General features: G+C 41.9%; 1 protein-coding gene across 1 annotated transcript in view; it reads left to right on the top strand.

Annotated features, from left to right (window-relative positions):
- Window positions 1-12892, top strand: part of dlgap2a (discs, large homolog-associated protein 2a) — a gene marked incomplete at its 3' end in the record, with an annotated part of 134119 nt that extends 121227 nt beyond the window's left edge. Inside the window, exons 9-14 of the mRNA XM_079175051.1 lie at window positions 673-1058; window positions 6803-6891; window positions 7030-7469; window positions 8089-8180; window positions 12049-12201; window positions 12686-12892. Coding sequence (XP_079031177.1) covers window positions 673-1058; window positions 6803-6891; window positions 7030-7469; window positions 8089-8180; window positions 12049-12201; window positions 12686-12892 — 1367 coding nt within the window. The remainder of the gene's footprint in view (window positions 1-672; window positions 1059-6802; window positions 6892-7029; window positions 7470-8088; window positions 8181-12048; window positions 12202-12685) is intronic.
- Between the last annotated feature and the right edge of the window lie 7960 nt (window positions 12893-20852).

Genomic DNA, 20852 nt, shown 5'->3' with positions numbered 1-20852 from the left:
TTTACTCCTGTTTGAGTGTCCAGCTGTTTTAGGAATTAATTTAAAATGACTTGTTTTGAATTAATTGATTTTATTTCCTTGGTAATAATAATACATTTTATTTATAATAGTAGGAACATATAAAGTAGACTTGGTGCACACACCAGACAGTATGAGGAGACAGACTAATGCATTGTTGGTTGTGGTTTTAATTCATTATTGTTGGCAATAATAAAGATATAGAATATCATCAACCTGACGGAATATGCATGTGGTGGAGTTGAGAATGGGGTGTTGTTATTTTAAGCGTTACTGTATAACATAGAGTTTAGGATGATGTCAAACACCAGAGGGAATAGTTTATTAACTTTCTGTGGATGGTTGGGAATTTACTTCACTTTTCCTCCTTTACAGGATATACTCTGGTTTTAAGTAGAATAGTTGGTTTTTAATTGCTGAATGTTTTTATAGGATGAACTTTATTACATTCTTAAATCATGAAAACTTAACAAAATTATATTTTCTTGAGCTGTAGTAACTCTGAAATAACGGCCATTAAACTTATACAGCACATATAAAGTCCCATAAGTCCCATGGCAGTGACACGATAATATAAATGCAGCATTTTAATACTTTTTATTTTATTATAAATTCACTTTTTTTGGAATTATTATGTCTTTTCACCTCTTCCAGCCATCACCTACACACCCAACTACAAGAAGGCCCCTCCTCCAGTCCCGCCCCGTACCACTTCCAAACCCCTCATCTCCATCACGGCCCAGAGCAGCACCGAGTCCACCCAGGACGCCTACCATGAGGGGAGGCACCCTCATGGCGGGATGTGGGCCCCCGACGGCCTCAGCCTGGGCCTGAACCCAGGGAGGGCCCTTTATAACTCCACCGACAGCCTGGACAGCGCCAAGGCTGTGACCATAGCCATGGAGGCCGCCGGAGTCATGGCTGGAAAGAGACACGCGTCCACAGACAGCCACAGCTCGGTGCTCACCTGCGACAAGGCCGTCCTGGTGTCGAGGGCCGAGGAGTACTTGAAGACCCCTCGATCCTCTATAGGGATACAGGTTAGTCTGGTCTGAGAGTGTGAATAATGAGAAGATCTCACATGGGATCTATGCATGGCTGCATAATAATACAGAATACTCAAACACACACACACACACACACACACACACACACACACACACACACACACACACACACACACACACACTCAACTCGGAAACAATGTTCTCTTTTCAGCAGCTAAAAATAGCAAGAGTGAGTCATCTTACCGCAATCCATCAATTAAGATTCACCTCATGCTGGAGCAGGTTGTAGTGAATGAAGTTCACTCCATGGTTCATTCACTCCTCCATTTACTATACCGGTTTCTCCTTCTCTCCAACCTCACGCTCCCTCTCTCCTTCTCTCTCTTTCTCTCCCCTTTTTCTCTTTGTCTCTCTCTCTCTCTCCACGTCTCACTCTGTGTGATCTTAATCTTGGATTTGTCTGCCTCATTCTCTGATACAAGCTGAAGTCCTGGTGTTGTTGATCTCCAGTCGCAGTCTAAAGGTTGCACAACAAAGGCTGAGGAATCAGTGTCAGCTCACACCGTCACCTCAGGGCCAGTTATGGTATTTCATCAAAGCACACTATCGAAGGTGTTGTGTGAATTTGAGATTTTCAAAGCCATTGTTGGCATCTTCTCTTGCTCTGTGCATAGTTAGTGGTAGATTTCCTGTTTCTTTCTGTTTTCTTCTTGGTCTCAGCCACTAAACCCCTCGTCAACGTCTAGATTCCTTAATCACTCCCTCGCATACTCATTAATTAAAGCTATTTACTCAAAGTCCAGGACAAAGTTAAACCTTTCAAATATGTCAAGGGAGAAAAGCCGACCACTTCATTAATCTCATGCTGTAGGTGTTTCAATGTCATTGGGCGATGTTCAAGCTTTTTGCGCAAATAAATCAAGCACACCTTTAAGGGTAACTGCTGGGTTTTAAGGTGATATTAAGAAGAGATGGCTGGAGATTGGCCTAACACCCAAATTACAAAGAAGCCACTGACTGTCAGATGTTGCCATCGGGGAGTCAGCCAGAGAATAAATAATCCCTTCGAAGTCAATTGATCCTGCTACACTGGCTGCGTTGTATCACATCCAAAGTTAGAGAATACCCAGCAGCGAGGTTTGCCCAGACATTACATTTACACTGTAATGTGTAAATGGGAGCAATTCAAAATCGCCTCCAACACATTAGTTCTAGCAGCCTATTAAAGTGATGTACTGTAATTTACATGAGAAACCTCCACTGCAGATGTTTAGACTTTAACTTGACCGACCAAAGTTACGATATTACAGTTTTCAAGTCTGTGTGGGGAAAACAGAAAAATGTGTTAAAATGGAAAACTACAGGGGGGCATTACGGAGCCTGGAAATATTTTCACACCTTAGAAATCTGCCTTTTATGTCTTAGTACTATTTGAATGGGCTTATTGGTCGCTAGTTTCAAACTTTTAATTTGCATTTGTACTCCGGCCATCCTCATTAAGCTGTGAAAATGATTTGTGTGTTGGGCCAAATCCAACATTTAACTGATACTAAAACTGATATGTTTAAAATAAGCCCAGAATAGACCCCCCCCCCCACCAAAAAAAAGATGGTTTCTCACAAAAGCGCCTGAATCTGAGCCATCATCAGTAATCACTAATACAAGTACAAATGCCAGCCTTGTTTCACAAACATAGTCGGGAGTTAGGGGAGAAATCAGTTGAATGTAAATGCAGGTTTCACAGTAACCAGGTTCCAGTAATTACCTCGTGTAAAACATCTTGATTCACTCACATGCAAAACATGAATTCATCTCACATTCATTCATTTGCTCACTCAGGCCCCACAGTGTTCATTCCATGACTCATTTATTGAGTGTCTCTCTCTCAAAGAGCAGGTGACTTTCTCTTTCTCTCAGAAACCAAATGACCTCACACGCGTACAGTTACAGGGCACCTAACCACACTGAGGACTGCTAATTTCTAAACAGCAGAACTGCAACACGAAAAAACCTCATTGTCACGCTTCAGCGAACTGGGGCGACGCGCAATGGTTGCACCACCTCTCCAAATCATACCGGCATGCGGCTCTGATTCAGTTAATTCATTACGAACTGAGGGGAATACAAATCAAACGTGTGAGTGTGGGGGACATAACTATAGGGGACAGTGGTTATCCTCACTTTTTAGAGGAAGTGAACGTGAATTAAAGGGACGAGTAGCAAGGGAGCAAGTAAATGTATTTGAGTGCGTGCGCATGTGAGTGAGAGCGACAGGGAATTATATTGGCTTTAAAATGGGCTCCAGTGATGTGTGTGGAGTCCATAATCACTTTTAATTACCAAGGCAGGTGCAGTAAATGTCTACACTTACAGAAACATCCAAGAGGGACAGAAATGTAGAGTGGGCAGCTTTTACATCATAGTGTTCGGGATTTCACATTGAGGACACTGAGGTCATATCTCTTTGGTGAATTTTGGCATTTTATCAACCTGGTGGAGGTCAATTTATTTCATTTTGTCCTTGTTTTAGATCAACAAAAATAAATGTATTTATAGTCTATTCATTCGGCACCAGACTTGTGTTCCTCGCTTCATGGTGTGGGCTTTAAAAGAGCATTCCGAGAGAGCATGTTGGGAAATAATACAGCAATGCTTTACTGAACTGGGCCAAATTTCCCAGGATGTTTTCTAAATGTTTCTATTCTGATTCTAATTCCGAGTTAGTTATTTCAAATTTCATTTGGTTAGTTGAGTTCATAAGCAGTCGTTGATTTTTAGAGGATTTCCATGAGAGAACGGCTCCAATTATATGCACCAAGAAACGTTTAATTGCTCCCTCAATGAATAGCAAAACAATATCCAAATGACAAAAGTTTGAGACGCTCTTTGTGTGTGGAGTGGGTGTGAGCTGCTCTCTATCACTACTACATTGTTGTCTGCCAGTTTCGATGAGATGACAATAATGTGTCGCAGCAGGCAACTCTAGGGGCAAGTATTGATTTATCTATAATGCAGACAACTTCGTCCTGCATCGACATAATATCACAGTCTGCTTTCACCTACTGACTGTATAATTAACCTCAATTAGACTGCCACTGTATCGATTTGCCATTTCCTGTTTGACACCTCTATCTCAGACAGGGTCGACGTACCTTTGATCTTTGATCTTTGACCATGCGGACGTGTTGTTGTCCGACTTCCTGTCGTCCTTAAGGACCACTCTATAGGTGCCTTGGATGCACATTAGCTAAAGCTGAGACATCTTTGTGTTCTAGAATACTAATTGAGGTATTTACAGAAATAGTTTTAATTGGAGCCGTAATGACGTCGTTCACCGAGGGAAGCCAGAGCGTTTAACCTTAAGCACAGTTATTGGCTGGGAAATGTCACCTGGTGTGTGTTTGTGCGTTTCGGATGAAAGGCACAGTGGCTCTGTTCAACTTTGCGCTGATGCTCACAGTTTCCACACCTGTGCTGACGATGCGCGCACACCGGCGTATCTCTATGTAGGTAGACCAAGACGTCTTCAGGGTTAGGTAAACCTGCTGGACATAAATCTCCAGCCTCTCTAAAGCTCTCCTGGAGGTTTTGTCCTCCTTTAGTCCTCATCCATCACAGACATGAAACTCATTCTCTTTTCACGAGGTGGACTTTGCGCTGCTTCTAACACAAAGCAGTGGAGGTCAACTCGGCGAGCAGCTCCACACACATTCCATCCCTGCTAACGGCTTCAGCCAAACGGCCTGATGGTATACAAAATGGCTCTCCAAGAATGTCGCTCCCAAGCTTCAATACTAACCACTCCATACTAACGGTAGGGTTGACATTTTCCTCACAACAGAGGCAAGCCCTATTGCGAACCAGTGCCTTTGACTCACTCTCACAGTCATAATAGCTCATCGAGCTGAAGATTTGTGAATGCCAGACGATCTAAAGGCCTCATTGATATTTGTGGTGGAGAAGGCTAAGAAGAGATGATGCTCTTCTTAGTACAGGAATATACTCAGATTTATCTTTTAGCCACGCTAGCAGCTCTTTCAGTCATTTCTTAGGCTCAGCGGTGCTAACATTTGCTAATTAGCGCCAAACACAGAGTACATCTGAGGCTGATGGGAATGTCATTAGTGTTATATGATCGATCTTTGGCCATAAACCAAAATATTGGACAGCAGCTGTACATCTCTCTCGTTATCCGGTAGGGCCGGGCAATATATTGATAATATGTCAATATCATGATATGAGACCAGATATCGTCAATAATATGGCATACGTGTTGTCTTTTCCTGCTTTTAAAGGCTGCATTACAGTAAAGTGACTGTTCTAGCTGTTCTATTATTTGCCTTTACCCACTTAGTCATCATATCCACATTAATGATTATTTATCAAAAATATCATTTTGGAAATATTTTGTAAAAGCGCCAATGTCAACTCTACAATATGGTTGCAATGTATTGAGGTATTTGGTCAAAAATATCGCGGCATCTGATTTTCTCTGAATCGCCCCCTGCCTAGTGTTCGACCACTCTCTACCATCATATCACATCTTATTTGCAGACCCGGTCTAGTAGTCATAGTAGAAAAGAAGCTCCGTGGGCACTGAAGAAGAAATACTGAAATGGCGAAAAAAATAGAAAAGAAAGGCTTAAGACGACAGCAAAATAAAAGCAAAAGATTATGACAGTAAGCCGGCAGAAAATTGTTAATGCTAGTCAAAGAGAGAAAGCAAAGAAATGAATCAGGGAAGGGACGAACAACTGGAGGAACCAGGAAGAAGTGACAGATACAAATAGATAGAAAAGCGTAGCAGAAATGGTGAGCACTGACAGGGTTTCCATAAAGTCAGTAAGACATGGGGCTCCGGGGAGCGGTGCAGGCGGCGATGAAGAGGCTCTGGGCCCGGGCTCCTTCCTTCCCATCCCATAATATCCCCTAATGTTGCCCTATCTGTCACTGTGTGGTCGCACAGCTGTGGATACTTGACAAAGACCAATCCATACTATCTAATTTTAAGTACTGAGCATTTTTCTTGGGGATTTTGCCATCAATTGAACAGTTGCCTATTTACACTCTCCTTTTGGCTTTTGTTTGGGCGAAACCAACTTCTAAGCAACATATCTGGCTGTTCAGCTGCTAAATCATTGCACTTTGATCACCAGCTGGTTCTCATGTTTGCTGCTGGGCAGAGTACAGCAGGTGTATCAGAGCTTTGTCACTAAAAGTACCGCCCGTGTTCAGAAAGGATGCTGATTAGAGTGGTGTGTGAGTGAACCAAACCAGTAACATTGTGGGCGGTAAAAACCAAAACACTGAGCTGAAAGATGCTACAATTGTAAGATTATAAAATATACGATTATAGCACAACAAAATACTCCATACCTTCCTTTTTTTGCGTCCTCTACTGTGTATTTGATGTGATAAATCACATGGTGACATACTGAATGTGGTGATTATTTTCATCACCGAACTGAAGCAAGGCAACTGTTCAATAAGCCTAAATATTCTAAATACTAGAACTATGAACATTTATAACTAAAATTAGTTTTTTTAGACATTATGAATTAACTTCCGTAGGAACCTAAAATCCTCTGCAGGAAACCTCTTCTGTCTCGTTGCCGTTGCTGCCTCCATAAATCATACAGTGTTTACTTTCTGACAGGCTGTGTACAGTTAAGGTGCTCCGTCCGGTCCCAAACCAATAAACCCAGTACAGAGACACTGGGGAATGGAAGCCCACATAATGAGAAGCACTGTTGGTTTGTATCATTTCTTCACATTAGGTGGAAGCAGCCACGGACTCTGAGTCTGAAAGCAAAGGTTTGCGGGAGTACCACTCTGTTGGGATCCAGGTGGAGGACAACAAGAAAGGGTGAGATAATGGTTCTAGGATTTTAAGCTCATTAGAAGACCTCCATCTTTGATGTTTGCTCCCTGCCATTATTTGCCATTATGGTCTGTGGGTATATATGTGTGTGTGTGCATTCATTCCTTTGTCTTTCTACCTCAGACAAGGCAGGTTCAAACGCTCCAACAGCGTGACTGCAGCTGTGCAGGCTGACATGGAGCTGGAGGGCTTCCCTACCATGGAGGACAAGGGTCTGCAGTTCGGCGGGGGCTTCCAGCGTCACTCAGAGCCCAGCACGCCCACCCAGTACGGGGCGGTGCGAACCGTGCGCACCCAGGGGCTCTTCAGCTACCGCGAGGATTACCGTACCACCGCTGAACCCCCCAGCCCCAGGGAGACCACCAGCGAGACCAACTGGCAACTGGAACCCCCCTCCCCGCGGGAGAACGTGGCCTCGTCGGGCGAGTCTGGCAGGGCATCCCCCTCCCTGAGGAGGGATGGGAGCTGGTTCATGCAACTGCTCCACACAGAGACCAAGAGGATTGAGGGCTGGTGTAAAGAGATGGAGGCCGAAGCTGAAGAGAATGACATGTCAGAGGACAGTGAGTGTTGTGCTGAAAGTTTCACGTTTGTCTGATTTGAGGCTGCTCCTGCGCAGGCAGATTGAAAGATGGATTTCTATGCCTCGGCACCAGTTATCATGTTTTCGGGTCGTCCATCATACATACGGTCCATTCTCGTGAACACAATATCTCAGGAATACCTAGAAGGAATTTCCACAAATTTGGCATCAACATCCTCCTGAACTCAAGGATCAACTGATTAGAATTGGGTGGTCAAAGGTCAAAGGTCAAAGGTGACTGGGGCCTCACATCCATTCTGTTCTCTTGAACGAGATATCTCGAGAACACAATCAGCGAATTTCTTCAAATTTGACAAAATAGTCCACTTGCACTCATGTGAAAATGATTAGAATTTGTGGTCAAAGTTGAAAGGTCACTATGACCTCACAAAACACGTTTTTGGGCCATAACTCAAGAATTCATACGCTTATTATGCCGATTTCACAAAAAAACGGATGAAGTGATGACATTTTGGACATACATGGATGTACACTGCAACGTGACTAGTTGTCGGAGGCGTACAACGACGAGGCAGTGATTCTACTTTTTAATATACTGCACTGTGTTGTTCTTGATATGTTGTGTTTGTGTGTTCCAGCCCTAGGTAAAATCCGAAGTGCAGTGGGAAGCGCTCAGCTGCTTATGTCCCAGAAATTCCAGCAATTCTACTGGCTGTGTCAGCAAAACCTGGTAAACAACCCATCTAAGAGAGTTGATGTGTGTGTAAGTGTGTGTGTGTGTGTGTGTGTGTGTGTAGGTGTGTGTGTGTGTGTGTGTGTGTGTCTCCGTCATGCTCAAATTGACTGTATGTCAAGGGACTTATGTGATCACAGCTGATGACACTTTGATATTATCATCATATCACACGTTGTGTTTGTCGATAACAACAAAAGAAACAACAGAAACAATACTTTTGCCAGACATCTTCACATCTACATAATCACACACAATCATCGACAATTAGTCTTTATGCAGCCCTACATCATTTATGTGGGATCCGCCATGAATGGTAAAGCATACAACAGAAATAAAATGGTGTAAAGAAGCTTTAAAAAGGAATAAATGTGGGAGAAACGAACCAGCTGCCATTTTCATTATTCAAACCACTATATTATCCATTTTTGTGTCTCTATATTGCTACGTATGAAGCATTTCTCATACTTTGTAGAAAAGTGAGATTTTGTTATTTTCATGGCAATAGAGAAGAACTTAGCATTCAAGTCACATCCAAATCCAGTCTCGTAGCCCATTCGTTAGCTCCGGATCCACAATTTAAAAGATGAGACTCCATTCAACTTTTTTTCTACATGCATTAATCAGAAAACATCACATCTGAATTTTAAGTGAGCAAAGAAAAATGAGCACACCGCCGCTGCAGAGTGAACAAAGCAAACAAGTCCAAAAACACTGTGAAATGAACTTTCGTCATGAGAAACAGTTCCACGCGCCGTCACGTGTCCTCGCAGCATTTGTTCTCCACCGTTCAATACACGTTTAATGCTTTAGCCGGCGCGAACAAACTGAATCAGAGCTCCCTGAATATCACTGATTGGGGAAAGCTACAACACTGAGAATCAATAGCCATCGAGCACATTTATATGTGGCCTGAAGGTTTTTGAGAGGAACAATGCGTGAGCGTGGATGGGCGTGGTGATGCAGCTTTGTCCTGAGAAGAGAAGAAACAGCTGAGCCAGACCTGGGTGGAAATAGACCTACGTATTCAGCCTCTCTATTGTTAATCCAGTGCAGGAACACACACAGGGTCAGGGATTTCTGCCTCGTATCTTTCTTGCACTGTTCACAACTCGTTTTATTGATCCGAGCAAGTGCCCGATATTTCAAACGAAGTTGGTGAGGAGTAATGAGAGAAAGTGTTGCTTGTTTTGCAATGTGCAGCAGAAACTGCTCATTCGGGGGAAGAAGGAACCGCAAAGGGGATTAGACAGTGAACCAGCCTTTTAGACCAAGTCAAGTAAAAAGTAATCCTGCTGGAGGACACTGTGCAGGTTTACAATGCAGGTTTCCTGCATCATTTTCAAAAAGATGCAGCATTTCTCAACATGCATATTTCCATATTTAATGCGACATTTACTTCATACTTTGGCTTAGTTTGTTAAATTAATGTCCCTCAAGTTAGAAGTTAAACAGACGTCTAATTTCTCTCGACCTGGATCAACTTTCTTAAAGCTTGATTTAGAAATGCTCTAAACGAGAGACAAACAGTGTTCTTCTCTGGGAGGAGATCCAGGATTAAGAGCTACACACTTCCTCAGCCGGGGCTTAAAACTCACCGGCTCCTCCTAAATCTGCCAGCTCTGGATATTTGAAGCCTTGAGACTTTAGAGACAGTTTGCAGAACCTCACAAGTTCAGGGGTCAGAATAAAGCTGATGAAGTGCTGAGGCTCCCCCTCGGTCATTGCAGATAACAGAAATGCGCTCTGTTCCCTGCTTACCTTACATGATGGAGTGATTCTGGAGTCATTTAGAATTATTAGTTTCTGTAGAAAGGAGAATTATACCAATCTCAAAATGTTATGACAATATCAAAGTGAAACGCTGGCTCTCTATTGGAATATTATGCAAATTTAGAGGATTTGAGTCAGACCAAAAGATTTTTTTTTTTAAATAACCGTAAAGTTACTGTCAATTTTAATCTCAGTATCACTGACACAATACTGATGCACGATTTGTCTTCAGTCGTCTGATTCAATGATTTGTAACAGCTGAATAAAAAGTATTTTCTTTCACATTTTCAGCTTGTTTATTGTGAAGCGTTTAGCTTTTATAGGTTCATGGCGCCTCTCATTTCTTTGATATATTGTTTGTTAAAACAGGGTAGTACCACAGGACACCATGCAGGAAAAGCCACGAGAAACAAAATTACAAAGAAAGAAAGTAAATAATAGTGAAATAACTCACCGATAAATGTAGCATAGGAAATAGCAGGCGCCGCCGTCGTACTGTAAATCTATTATACCATCCGACAGCCGCACCCTTCAGCAGCCACCTAATCTAAATGTCATGAGATTTGTGAGTGCGAGCGCGGGAATGTCTCTGAGGTTACCGAGTCGACAGGTCCCATCATAGCTTATATGGCAGAATCGGATGGCTTGAGACCGACCGCAAAGAAATGAAAAAACTGGAACAGTAGGTTGACTCAAACTCTGCAAGGAATAAATATGTGCAACCGCTTTACTCTCAAACAACCGCTGCAATCAGGCTAGTTGTAAACAATATGCCACCTATTACCATTATGTCTGTGCATCCCATAGACATAATCCCTTAGACACAAGCCATGAAATGCGTAATTATTTTTGAAGTACAATTACAAGTGTGATTAGTTTATAATCAAAGTAATGTGTGCATGAACAACAGGTGCATAAACGGTGTAAATCGAAAAGTACTGAAGGACTGAACGGTTCTATTGATGTGGATCTGGAACACATGAACAGCTTTATAATAAACAGTTTCTTCAGTGCTCCGTTGCTTTAATCATAGTTAACTCATTCATGTGTTGAGCGTTGCCTCTTAAATGTCCACAGGCCACACACACAAAGCAAACACATGACCTTGATATTTTTCAGTGAAACGTTGTGTAAAAGGTTCTGAATAGCACTCATTCTGAACAAGGCTGTCTGTCTCACCATAGATCAGTCCAGCAACAGCAAGAAGTTGGCTCGGTCCAGTTAACCCATATTTCCAATTACATTTTTACATCATTTTGATAGACAGCAAATATTTTGGATTACGAATGCTTACACCTGACCTCGTTCTCGACATTGAAACTGTGACCCATACACTTTTGTTTCTTTGAGAGTACACCAAGCGACTTGGTTACATTTCTCTGGTAACATTCACAGTCATAGGTCACACTCAATGTTCAGTGATTGTGATCGGATGTGTATCATAGTAAAGAAACAGCTTGTGTGTTTCCTTTTCAAGCGTCTCTGTTCATATCTACGTCTGCGAGCAGAAACGATGACCTTTTTTTTGGGGCTTATGAATAATGAGCACGGTGAACAGATGGGACTACATACAAAGCCCAAGCCGAACAGAAAAAGTTTGAATAAAATGACCTGTTAACAAAATCTATTATTAACGTCAAGTATTAGCACAGAATCTCATGACTCAACAAAACCTGCAGCAACTGCCGGCCGGTTGCAGAGACAATGAGGCGCTCCTCAGTCGGATGTTTCTTTCATGTCAGGAATTAAGTGATGAAAACAACCGAACTGACAAAGGCTGATTATTATTTCCGAGCTCATTCATGGAAATAAGACAGGATTGGTCTCCATCGCAAGTCGTCATGCCTCGTTTCAACCAAAATCTCCAAAACTGGCTTTCATAAAGTCTGAAGTCTGATAAGGACATCTAGTGGCTCTAAGCTGAAGTACAATAACTAGTGTGCTCATGTCTCTTTTGTACGCGTATGTGTGTACAGTACAGTGTGAATCTGTGTGCAAGCATTACAGTGCTTACTATCTGGAATACAGGCACTGAACCAACAGTGTGGCTCTTCACCCACCTCATGTTTTCTTTACCCCTCTTCCCTCGTAGGACCCCAGTGCCATGCCGCGGCCCACCTCTCAGGACCTGGCTGGGTTCTGGGACCTACTGCAGCTCTCCATCGATGATGTCACCATGAAGTTTGACCAGCTGCAGCAGATCAAGAACAACAACTGGAGGCCCGTAGACAGCCCGGAGAAGAAGGTGAGGGATCGCCTCGGCACTGTGAGTCCCGAAGATATTACTGCGTTTTTACTTGCATGTATTTTTTTATAATGATTCTGATAAAACCTGAAAGACTGAAACTGATTCAAGGACATCCTGTGGAAGCATAAACATAAGATAGACGTAAGAAACTGACAGAACTTTCATTCTTTTTTTTCATGTAAATGTGCTTGATTGAACATTTTAGATCAGGGACTGTACAAAAGCGATTAAGGGAGGGAGTGTCTTCAGATCATCATTGAATACAACAAAATTCACAAATCACTGACATCATTCATGTCTATGTAGAACAGAAAAACAGATTTGTTTGTGATGAAGATCAAAACGTGCCGACAGGGCTGCATAAAAATCCTGGACGCTGCGTTTGTACGTGTTTTTTGATCACTGTAGTCCCCAGTAAATTGTTGAAGTACTCATCAAAGCTGTACAAACACGCCTTAGTAATCCTCACTTTTTCCTAAAGCCACCAGCTCCTGTACCAAAGAAGACAATTCGACAGAGGAGTATGGTGACGAGGGAGAAATCCCTGGACCTCCCAGACAGGGGGCGGCAGGAGGCCCGTCGGAGGCTCATGGCAGCCAAGCGGGCAGCCTCCTTCCGGCAGAACTCAGCCTCGGAGCGGGCAGACAGCATCGAGATCTATATTCCCGAGGCTCAGACTAGACTTTGAGAAGATAGGGTCCAGGGTCGACGCGTCTCCCTGCTCCCACGTTCAAACAACTTCAAAACTAGCCTTTTTTCTAGACTGCTACTCTCTGTACTCTTCCTTTATCCATACCGTTGTCTGATCTCGATAGCCATCCTCAGCGCCCATCGCCAAACACCATTGGTCTGTAGGATGTGCCGAGCCTCTTCTCCCATTGCCAGAATAAGTGTGAGCAGATATGTATGTCTGACATGGGTTGGTTGGGTTTCCTCCTTGGTTTGCTGGTGATCATGATACCCAGCCTACAAGCTCTCTCATCCAATTTCCTGGATGGGTACGTCCGTAGTTTTTCAGCATTTGCAAAGTGCCATTTAAAAAGTGCAGCTTTGAAAACCTACCAGCAACCAGGCCTTTGAGCTAAAAAGAGTAAATGAGAGAAACTATATTTATTTAAAGTTGTGCAAAAATGGTCAACGTTAGTAACCCTTCAGTATTTTTCAATAATTTAAGGTTACATTATGACTCTTTTTGTTGTCTTTATGGGATAAATGTTAATTACAAGCAAAATATCACAAAATTGTCGTAAGTTCAAAAATTTCGAAAAGTGCCAATGCTTGAAATACCTCAACTATGTGCATGTGGCACTGATCGCCCATTCAAGGTTATTCAGGCAGCCCTTATAAGCTCTGGACTGGTCAGTGTTGAAAAATGCAGTTTTCTACTCAATCTGGTTGTAGTCAAACGTTGTTCTTGGTCTGGATTGTGGAAGAATGACATCTGTCAGCTCATTTACATGCACATTTTAAACAACTTTCCTCTATATCTCATGTTCCTGTTGCCAACTTTCAAATATTGACATTTACTTGAAGCTGAAAACATGCAAGTCTTGTGCCAACATTTTCACTATGTCAATGCAGTAGAAAAAAAACTATGAAGGTTTGTGTAACTCCTTAGATCAAAATGTGTAGACAAATGCACTTATGCACTTATTACAATTCTCTCTATTTCCAAGGGAAATGTACATACCCAAGTTCACAATAGTACTGTTGTATTTTTGAATTGTGAGCGGGAAGAATATTCATGGTGTACATTGTTTTCCCTCATGTCCACTTCTTGCCTGCCCTCTCTATTGCTTTTGACAAACTTAGATTTGGTGCATACATACCGTGGCTCGATCACACACACACACACACCAAACCATGCTGCTGTGTTTTCATCTAATAAACTTCTCTCAGGCCCTTTCAAGTAGCGCCCTCAGCCACAGTTAATGAGGAGTGATAGAAAAACTGCCAAAACATAAACAACAAAATATCCACATACTAGTTTCATTAACCCAAGAAATGATTTGTAATCTTCATATTTCTTGAAAAGTTCTGAGTTGCTGAAAGTCTCCTGAAGCAGTGTCTTCACTCCCTCTAGAAAAAGGCTGAGAAATAATGAAACTAAAGTAGGGCAAAGGCGTTCCACAGGGATGCAAGCAGCACGTCCCAAATAACGAAAACGTTGCAAGTCTGTTAAAAGGAAATACATGAGGGGTAAGATAATAGCTCTCTGTGGCTGTGCAAAGCAGGTTGTGATATTTTGTCATAACCTGATGTGGTGTGCGAGAAATCATCATTTGCCTTTGAATCCCGTAACAATGTTGAGATGTACCAATTGCGCCAGCTCTTCATAGGTTTAGCTTTCTGATAGCATAAGTACGCTAAGCGGAGGTTTCTACGTTAAATAGAAATGGGGTCGACCACACAAATAGATTCTGCAGATTAGTTATACAACCAGCCAGGTGTAACTGTTACCTATAGCGACTTTTAATAATGATGCAAACTGTAAGAGATTTGAACTTACATTTCATGAAAAGGACACAACACACCTCAAATGACATAACGGTATGCTAATAACGTGCAGGCTAAATGGCTAACCCTAATTTGAAAGAAGCCGGTATTTTTAAAAAAAATACTTTCTACACAAACTCAGTGAAGGATTTATGAAGAGCTGGTGCGACCCAATCATGGTACGTGCTGTGAAAGTGAAAAAGCTAAAGTTATGGGGCCTTGTATAGGAGTCTCCAGTGGTTATAGAATTTACTTCCAGGTAGTTATAAAACACATTTCTCATATAGTTAACTCATCTTGAGCAAAAGCAAAAATTCTGCTGCTCTTTATCATCAAACTTTGGAGTCAGAAACTTCAGTCTTGATTATATGTCATATTCAAATGACTGATCTCAGAACTGAAGTCTGTTGGTGAAAGTTTTGGGTAATCAACCAACTAAACGGTGCTGCTTTTTATTTCACGAATACAGTACTAAACAAACGATCAATGCAACAACATGCGCTGTCAGCTGATGAATACATCACATCAAAATCTATTTTTATGACTCTTTGGTTGAGGGATTGTGCCAGTGTTCATTATGGGTAGGACCAGGGAAGTTTATCAAATGGCAGTGACGAGAAAGTACATTTGCATTTGTAGTGCAGTGCTGACACATTCAGAAAAGAGAGGGTGAATCCGGAATCCTTTTTTTTTTTAATACCATACCATAGCATATCATTTAAATGTTTTTATCCATATGCAGGGGTCTTATGGAATTCTGGCTCTCAACCCACCGTGACTTCAAGTATAGATGTCTTTTTGCTTTGATTTCTTTACAACCTTTCACCGGATCAGTATGCATGAGACATGAGACGTGGTTTAGTTTACATGAAGTCTTGTAGCAGAGCTCTGACGATGCTTTTCAGAGAGGGCTGAGACGTATACTCAGCCTTACAAATCACCAAGTAACCAAACTCAGCGGGGGACAGTGTTTCAAACATGCAGTGCAATACTTCAATTAACTATCTGGCTTTTAATAGCCCAAGGCTGAGTGTTAGATTACACTTTTCTTTAAAAGCACACCCATCTATAATTCTGCTGGGGTTTTGTTTTTTTTCTTCATCGCAGAGGCAGAGGACCTTTAACAGTATGACAGTGGGTTTCTGGAAAACGTCTGGTTGTGTGATGCCAGGCAGTTGGCAGAGCAGAGACGTTCCCCTGCTGTTGCCACAGCGGCAGGCAGACGGGAGAGAGACAGACTCGGCCTGACATATGCTGGCTTAGAGGAGACGAGAGCTCCGCGCTGAGCCCCAAACTGCTGGTGCCGTACGCTGTTGTGTAGCTGGAAGGCTGCTCTGTGACGATCGCTAGGCGCTGTGCTGGGTATTTTTCAGCCTGCCTTTGACTAAGCAAAGCAGCTTATGTAAGATTTCGGGTCCTTGGCGAGATCAAGCAAACAGCCTCCAAGGCCCTTCAAAGCTTGTGTTGATAAATGTATTGCTGAATAGTGGCCTGTACTGGAGAACTTAAGCATCAGCGACACACGTATTTCTATCAATCTGTGCTCAGCTAGTTTCACTGAAGGCTGTCTTTGAAACAACAGAGGGTGTTTTTTTTGTTTTTTTTAATGCAAATTGATCAGGGCTGTGAAATGAATAAAGTGTATCCTCCACCTCGGTTCAGTTTAAAACATATATCTCTTGCTCCTCCAAGAGGCATTGCAATGAGACCATTTCAAGTTGTATTGTGGAATCAGTTTCAGAAGTCACAAGGGAGCGGACAATGTTGAACATGATTTGTGCTGTAGAGACACAGGCTTTAGTTGATTTACAGCTGGAGTGGGCGGCAAGAACAGAGCTTGTAGAACGCATACATTTAATTTGAGAACCGTTCCTTTTTGGGAAAAAAACAAACATTACCTGGGTACTCCGAGCTATTTTTAGCTGGGTCAAGCCTCCCTTGTCTCCCAGTGGAAATATTTTCACAAAAGAAGTTTCTAACCTATTCCCTAATTTTTCTCCAAATAGGCATGAACTCACATGAACAGCTGTGAGGGCCTCCTGTCACAATGTGACCCCGTCTTTCCTTGAAACATATTCCGGTTGTCGTTGTATGTACGATCCCTCTGGTTGACGTGCGCTTGTGTGGCGTGCATGTGAGCACTGGAGGAATAAAACGTGACTGTGATTCAACTGTGGTGAAGTTAGGGTAATTTAACAGCTAGTCACCCACCAAAACCTTGGAAACCCTAAGGGCAGACAATTGCACCATTGTCACATTTAATGTCATGAGGGCAGCAATTAACTACAAGTGCCATCTTTTCTGACTTATCCAGCATACTGTAAAATCATCTGCGCAGCCACATTATCCCAGTTTTTGTGTAAGCAAACCATTCCTGCCATCAACTTCCTTTCCCCATTTCCAATCACATCTTTCTATTATTTCAGCTCGTATCTCGACATCCGTGGCCTCGCCTCTGGTACGACTGTCTCCTGTCTGCTTTTAACTCTATGGACCCGTGACGTGAAATATTTCAAAGGGGACTTTTTTCGTAACCATGCCGTGAAGAGAGAGTCAGCCTCACTGAGATAAACTCGTACAACACTTCCTTGAACTTGGAATGTGAAACCACTCTATAATTACTAGATACAATAAAAAAAAAAGGTAGTCGTTTAGCTGAAACTATTTTCATCTCTTGTATATCATATCTATAGTGAGGATGAATATAATGCCAAATATTCATTATTTGTAAAGAAATATATATAGATATATAAATATATAATATATGCTTCATTGAAACATGACTATTTTCTGCATTTGCTCATGTTTTTGTTGTCATTTTTTCTTTGTTATGGTTATTTTATAAGCTGATATGATGGCATGCGAAATACTGATTCTGAATGTAGGCTTATTTATTCATTTTAGAGAGTTAGAAATGATGCCACTGTCCCACTGATATGTTATGTATTTATTTAAGTCAATCACATATGCATTTCTCTATGTGTGTTATTTCAGTGCAAGTTGCCGTTATCATTGGGTTATTTATTTGTTTTATTTGAGTAGTTTGCAACCACATGTGCATTTCCCTCCATTCTTTCCTAGCTGAGCTATTGAAAGACTTTTGCCTCTTTGAGTAGTTTGATCATTGCTGAGGTCATCCAGTGTAAATAGTTCTGCAATTAAATTTTTGAAGAAAAAGTTTGGAAAGATGTGTCTGTGTGGTGCCTCTTTACTTCGAAAAATCAAAACTGTGAACTAAGTCGTGCACTCACTCGACTGTGCCAATTAGAGAAAGAAATGTTCAAATTCCCGATGGTAGTGTTTCAGGTTACAGGAGGAAACCTCAATGAATTTATCGAACTTTTCTTTTCTTATCTATATCTGTATAGCTCACCTAAAATAGGAATGAAATAAAGATGAGGAGCAGCTCTGAGTCATCCGTCAAAGAAAATGCTGCATTTATCTTTCACTGTTTTACTGAACCGGGACAGTTATCCGTGTTTTGGCATTTATTTCATGGATAGAATATATCGCTTAAGATTAAAGAAAAAAAAAAAGATGCATTTATCATTTCAAGGTAGAGTCAGTGATTTTGGAGAAAGATTGTTGATATTTGAACCCCCCCCCCCCCCCCCCCTCCAGATTTACCCTCACCGCCTTTCTCTTTATACGTCCATGGCCTCTCCAATGTCCTGTGCACTAACGCCCTTCTGCTGCTGCTTGACTGGAATACTGTTATGTAGTGTCGCTTTTGCAGAGCCAGGGCAATGTATGAAAGCACACACATAGAGTGGACAGGTAGCTGTCTGTGTGAGGAGATGTTTGCTGAACTTGACAAAAAAAGTGCATTGGATTGGAATTGCTGACAGCCCCTTTGATATTTATTTATTCTCCATAGAGACACCAAAATCAATCAGAGTTCACTCACCTTTGACTGTGATCCCTTAAAAAAAAGAGCAACATATTGAAAAGATCATTTCCTCCAGCTCGAAAACAACACGGGTCAAAGATCAGGATTAAGACACACCACTGCGATTGAAATCTGACGTTTTGTCTGAGAGGAATTCTTACAGAAGATGCACATGAAAATGGGCGATATTGTTACAGTTCAAGACGTGTGGAGAGTTGGTTTTGACAAAGTATTTCATGATGATAACGGACAGGTTTAGGTTTTGATATTTGAATGCTAATCTGATTGAGTCCCATGATGAAACCACAGCAGGTGTCATGCTCTGTAGCCATGTTGGTTTTGTTGGCAGCATTGTATAATTGGTGTGACAGACAAATATTTCCTTGCAGATTTCCTTTTAGACCGCCTGTGTCCTATTATCATTAAGTACACATTTTAAGAATGATATTCATCTTGATACTTACACTTCGGCAGGTTGTCGGTGTGTCTGCAAGAATATGATGCTGCAGTGTTTCAGGACTGCACACTTCTCAGGTGTAAGTCTTTATTAGTGCAACGTTTTCACCGACACGGTCTGTGTCAGCCTACAAAGGGAGAGTCAGGAAGGTGTTGATTAAAAACAATCCTACTGCTTAATGCTTTTTCTTTCAATTAAACTTCTGTTGGTTTTATATGTTCTTGTAGTTTTTTTGTTAATGTCATAAAAAACACAACAGCCAATGACTTCACTAGGGTTAGAACTTCATAGAACTCAAACCCCTTGCCCTCTCTCAGTACATTTCAAATATGCAAGGCAAGATCCCCCTCTGTTGGACAAACAATGAAACTCATGGGTTGTTACAGTTGGATTCCACAGCACACATGTCTTCCTTCATTACCCCCCCCCCCAAAAAAAAAATATCTAGATTTAATTTGACTTAAACAATTGATCAGATGCTGTGATTATGATTCATCTCAAAGTAGTTATATCAAAGGAAGCTGCTGTTTCTTCTTTAGTTTTTACTATTTGTCCAAGAGGTTTACTTAGTTCTGTCCCACCAGTGAGTGATGTCCTCAAGAGCTTTACATAGTGCTAAGAGATATTCCACGACTTGAAGGACTGGGAAACCTTATCATCACATAATGCTGGTTGTATTTGTTGTGGGAGGTGAAGTGCTGTAGCTGGTATACCTCCTTCAGATCACAAGCATTGCAGATACTGTGCCTCTGATAACGGACTACAAAGCATATAGCAGCCTATCTCCCCAGTGGAGCAGCTTCTGCAGGTCAGATGCTTTTATCGGATGGTGTGTGTGTGGAATCAGTTGTTGAACCACCAAGCACATCATATCTAGAAGTTCCTGGGCTCCACCAGCCTCTTGTGTGTGGAGCCTGCATGCTGTGTCTCTGTGGGTTTCCTCCAGCAGTTGTTGAGGGTGCACCTTTTCAGGGGAGAGACAGGCCGCTGGACTTCTGCTGCTGCTGACTTTCTAACCTTCTGCAGCGAAGTCACACCAAAGATGAACTGGATCCGGCTGACAATCAAAAGTATTTAATTAACATGAGAAGCTAGAACAGTTGCAAACAGAATTACTCTATCGATATCAATATGTCCCTTGGGGCAGAGTCCTCACTTGCCCCACCTAATCGGCCAGTTTATGTTATCAGCTCAGTGTTCGGTTGAAGTCGTCCGGACTCCTCCTGCTCTCTCTTGGTCATCTGTCCAGCTCCTCTGTGTCCCCTTTGATGTCTCTGGTGATGTCTCTGGTCCTTGACCTATTCCCTTATATGGTCGTGAAGAGCCTGTCCTCTGCATTCCTCACTGACCCTATCTCCCCTGCTCTCTCGGCCTCATGGCTCAGAACCCCCTAACCTATGTGACTATACCTTGGTTCAATACTTCCAATGATTATGTTCAAGACTTCTACAAGTAAACTTATTGCAAACATATAATATCTTCTATAAGTAAACATCCTGTAAACCTATAATACATTCCATAAGTAAATATATTGTGACTCTTAACATAATTTACATTCTTATCATTGTGACACTTCTATTCACCACTGGGGGCGTTATTAATTCTACTAAATAATGCTTTTAATACTTAAATTCTTCACACAGTTCTGTGGTTATCTGTCTGTGTTAATGTGTCGTATCACTCAGTGCATGAGAGGGTAAACTGCACTTCCTCCTGCAACCCTCCTACATAAAGTTTGGAAATGTAATCTACATTTTATTGCACAACCTGTTTTACTCAAATACTGCTGTTACAACATTTTCGGTT

The sequence above is a fragment of the Pholis gunnellus genome, assembly GCF_910591455.1.
Source record: "Pholis gunnellus genome assembly, chromosome: 15".
NCBI lineage: Eukaryota > Metazoa > Chordata > Actinopteri > Perciformes > Pholidae > Pholis > Pholis gunnellus.
Note: the sequence above shows the minus strand (reverse complement) of the source record. Positions and strands in the feature narration are given on the sequence as shown.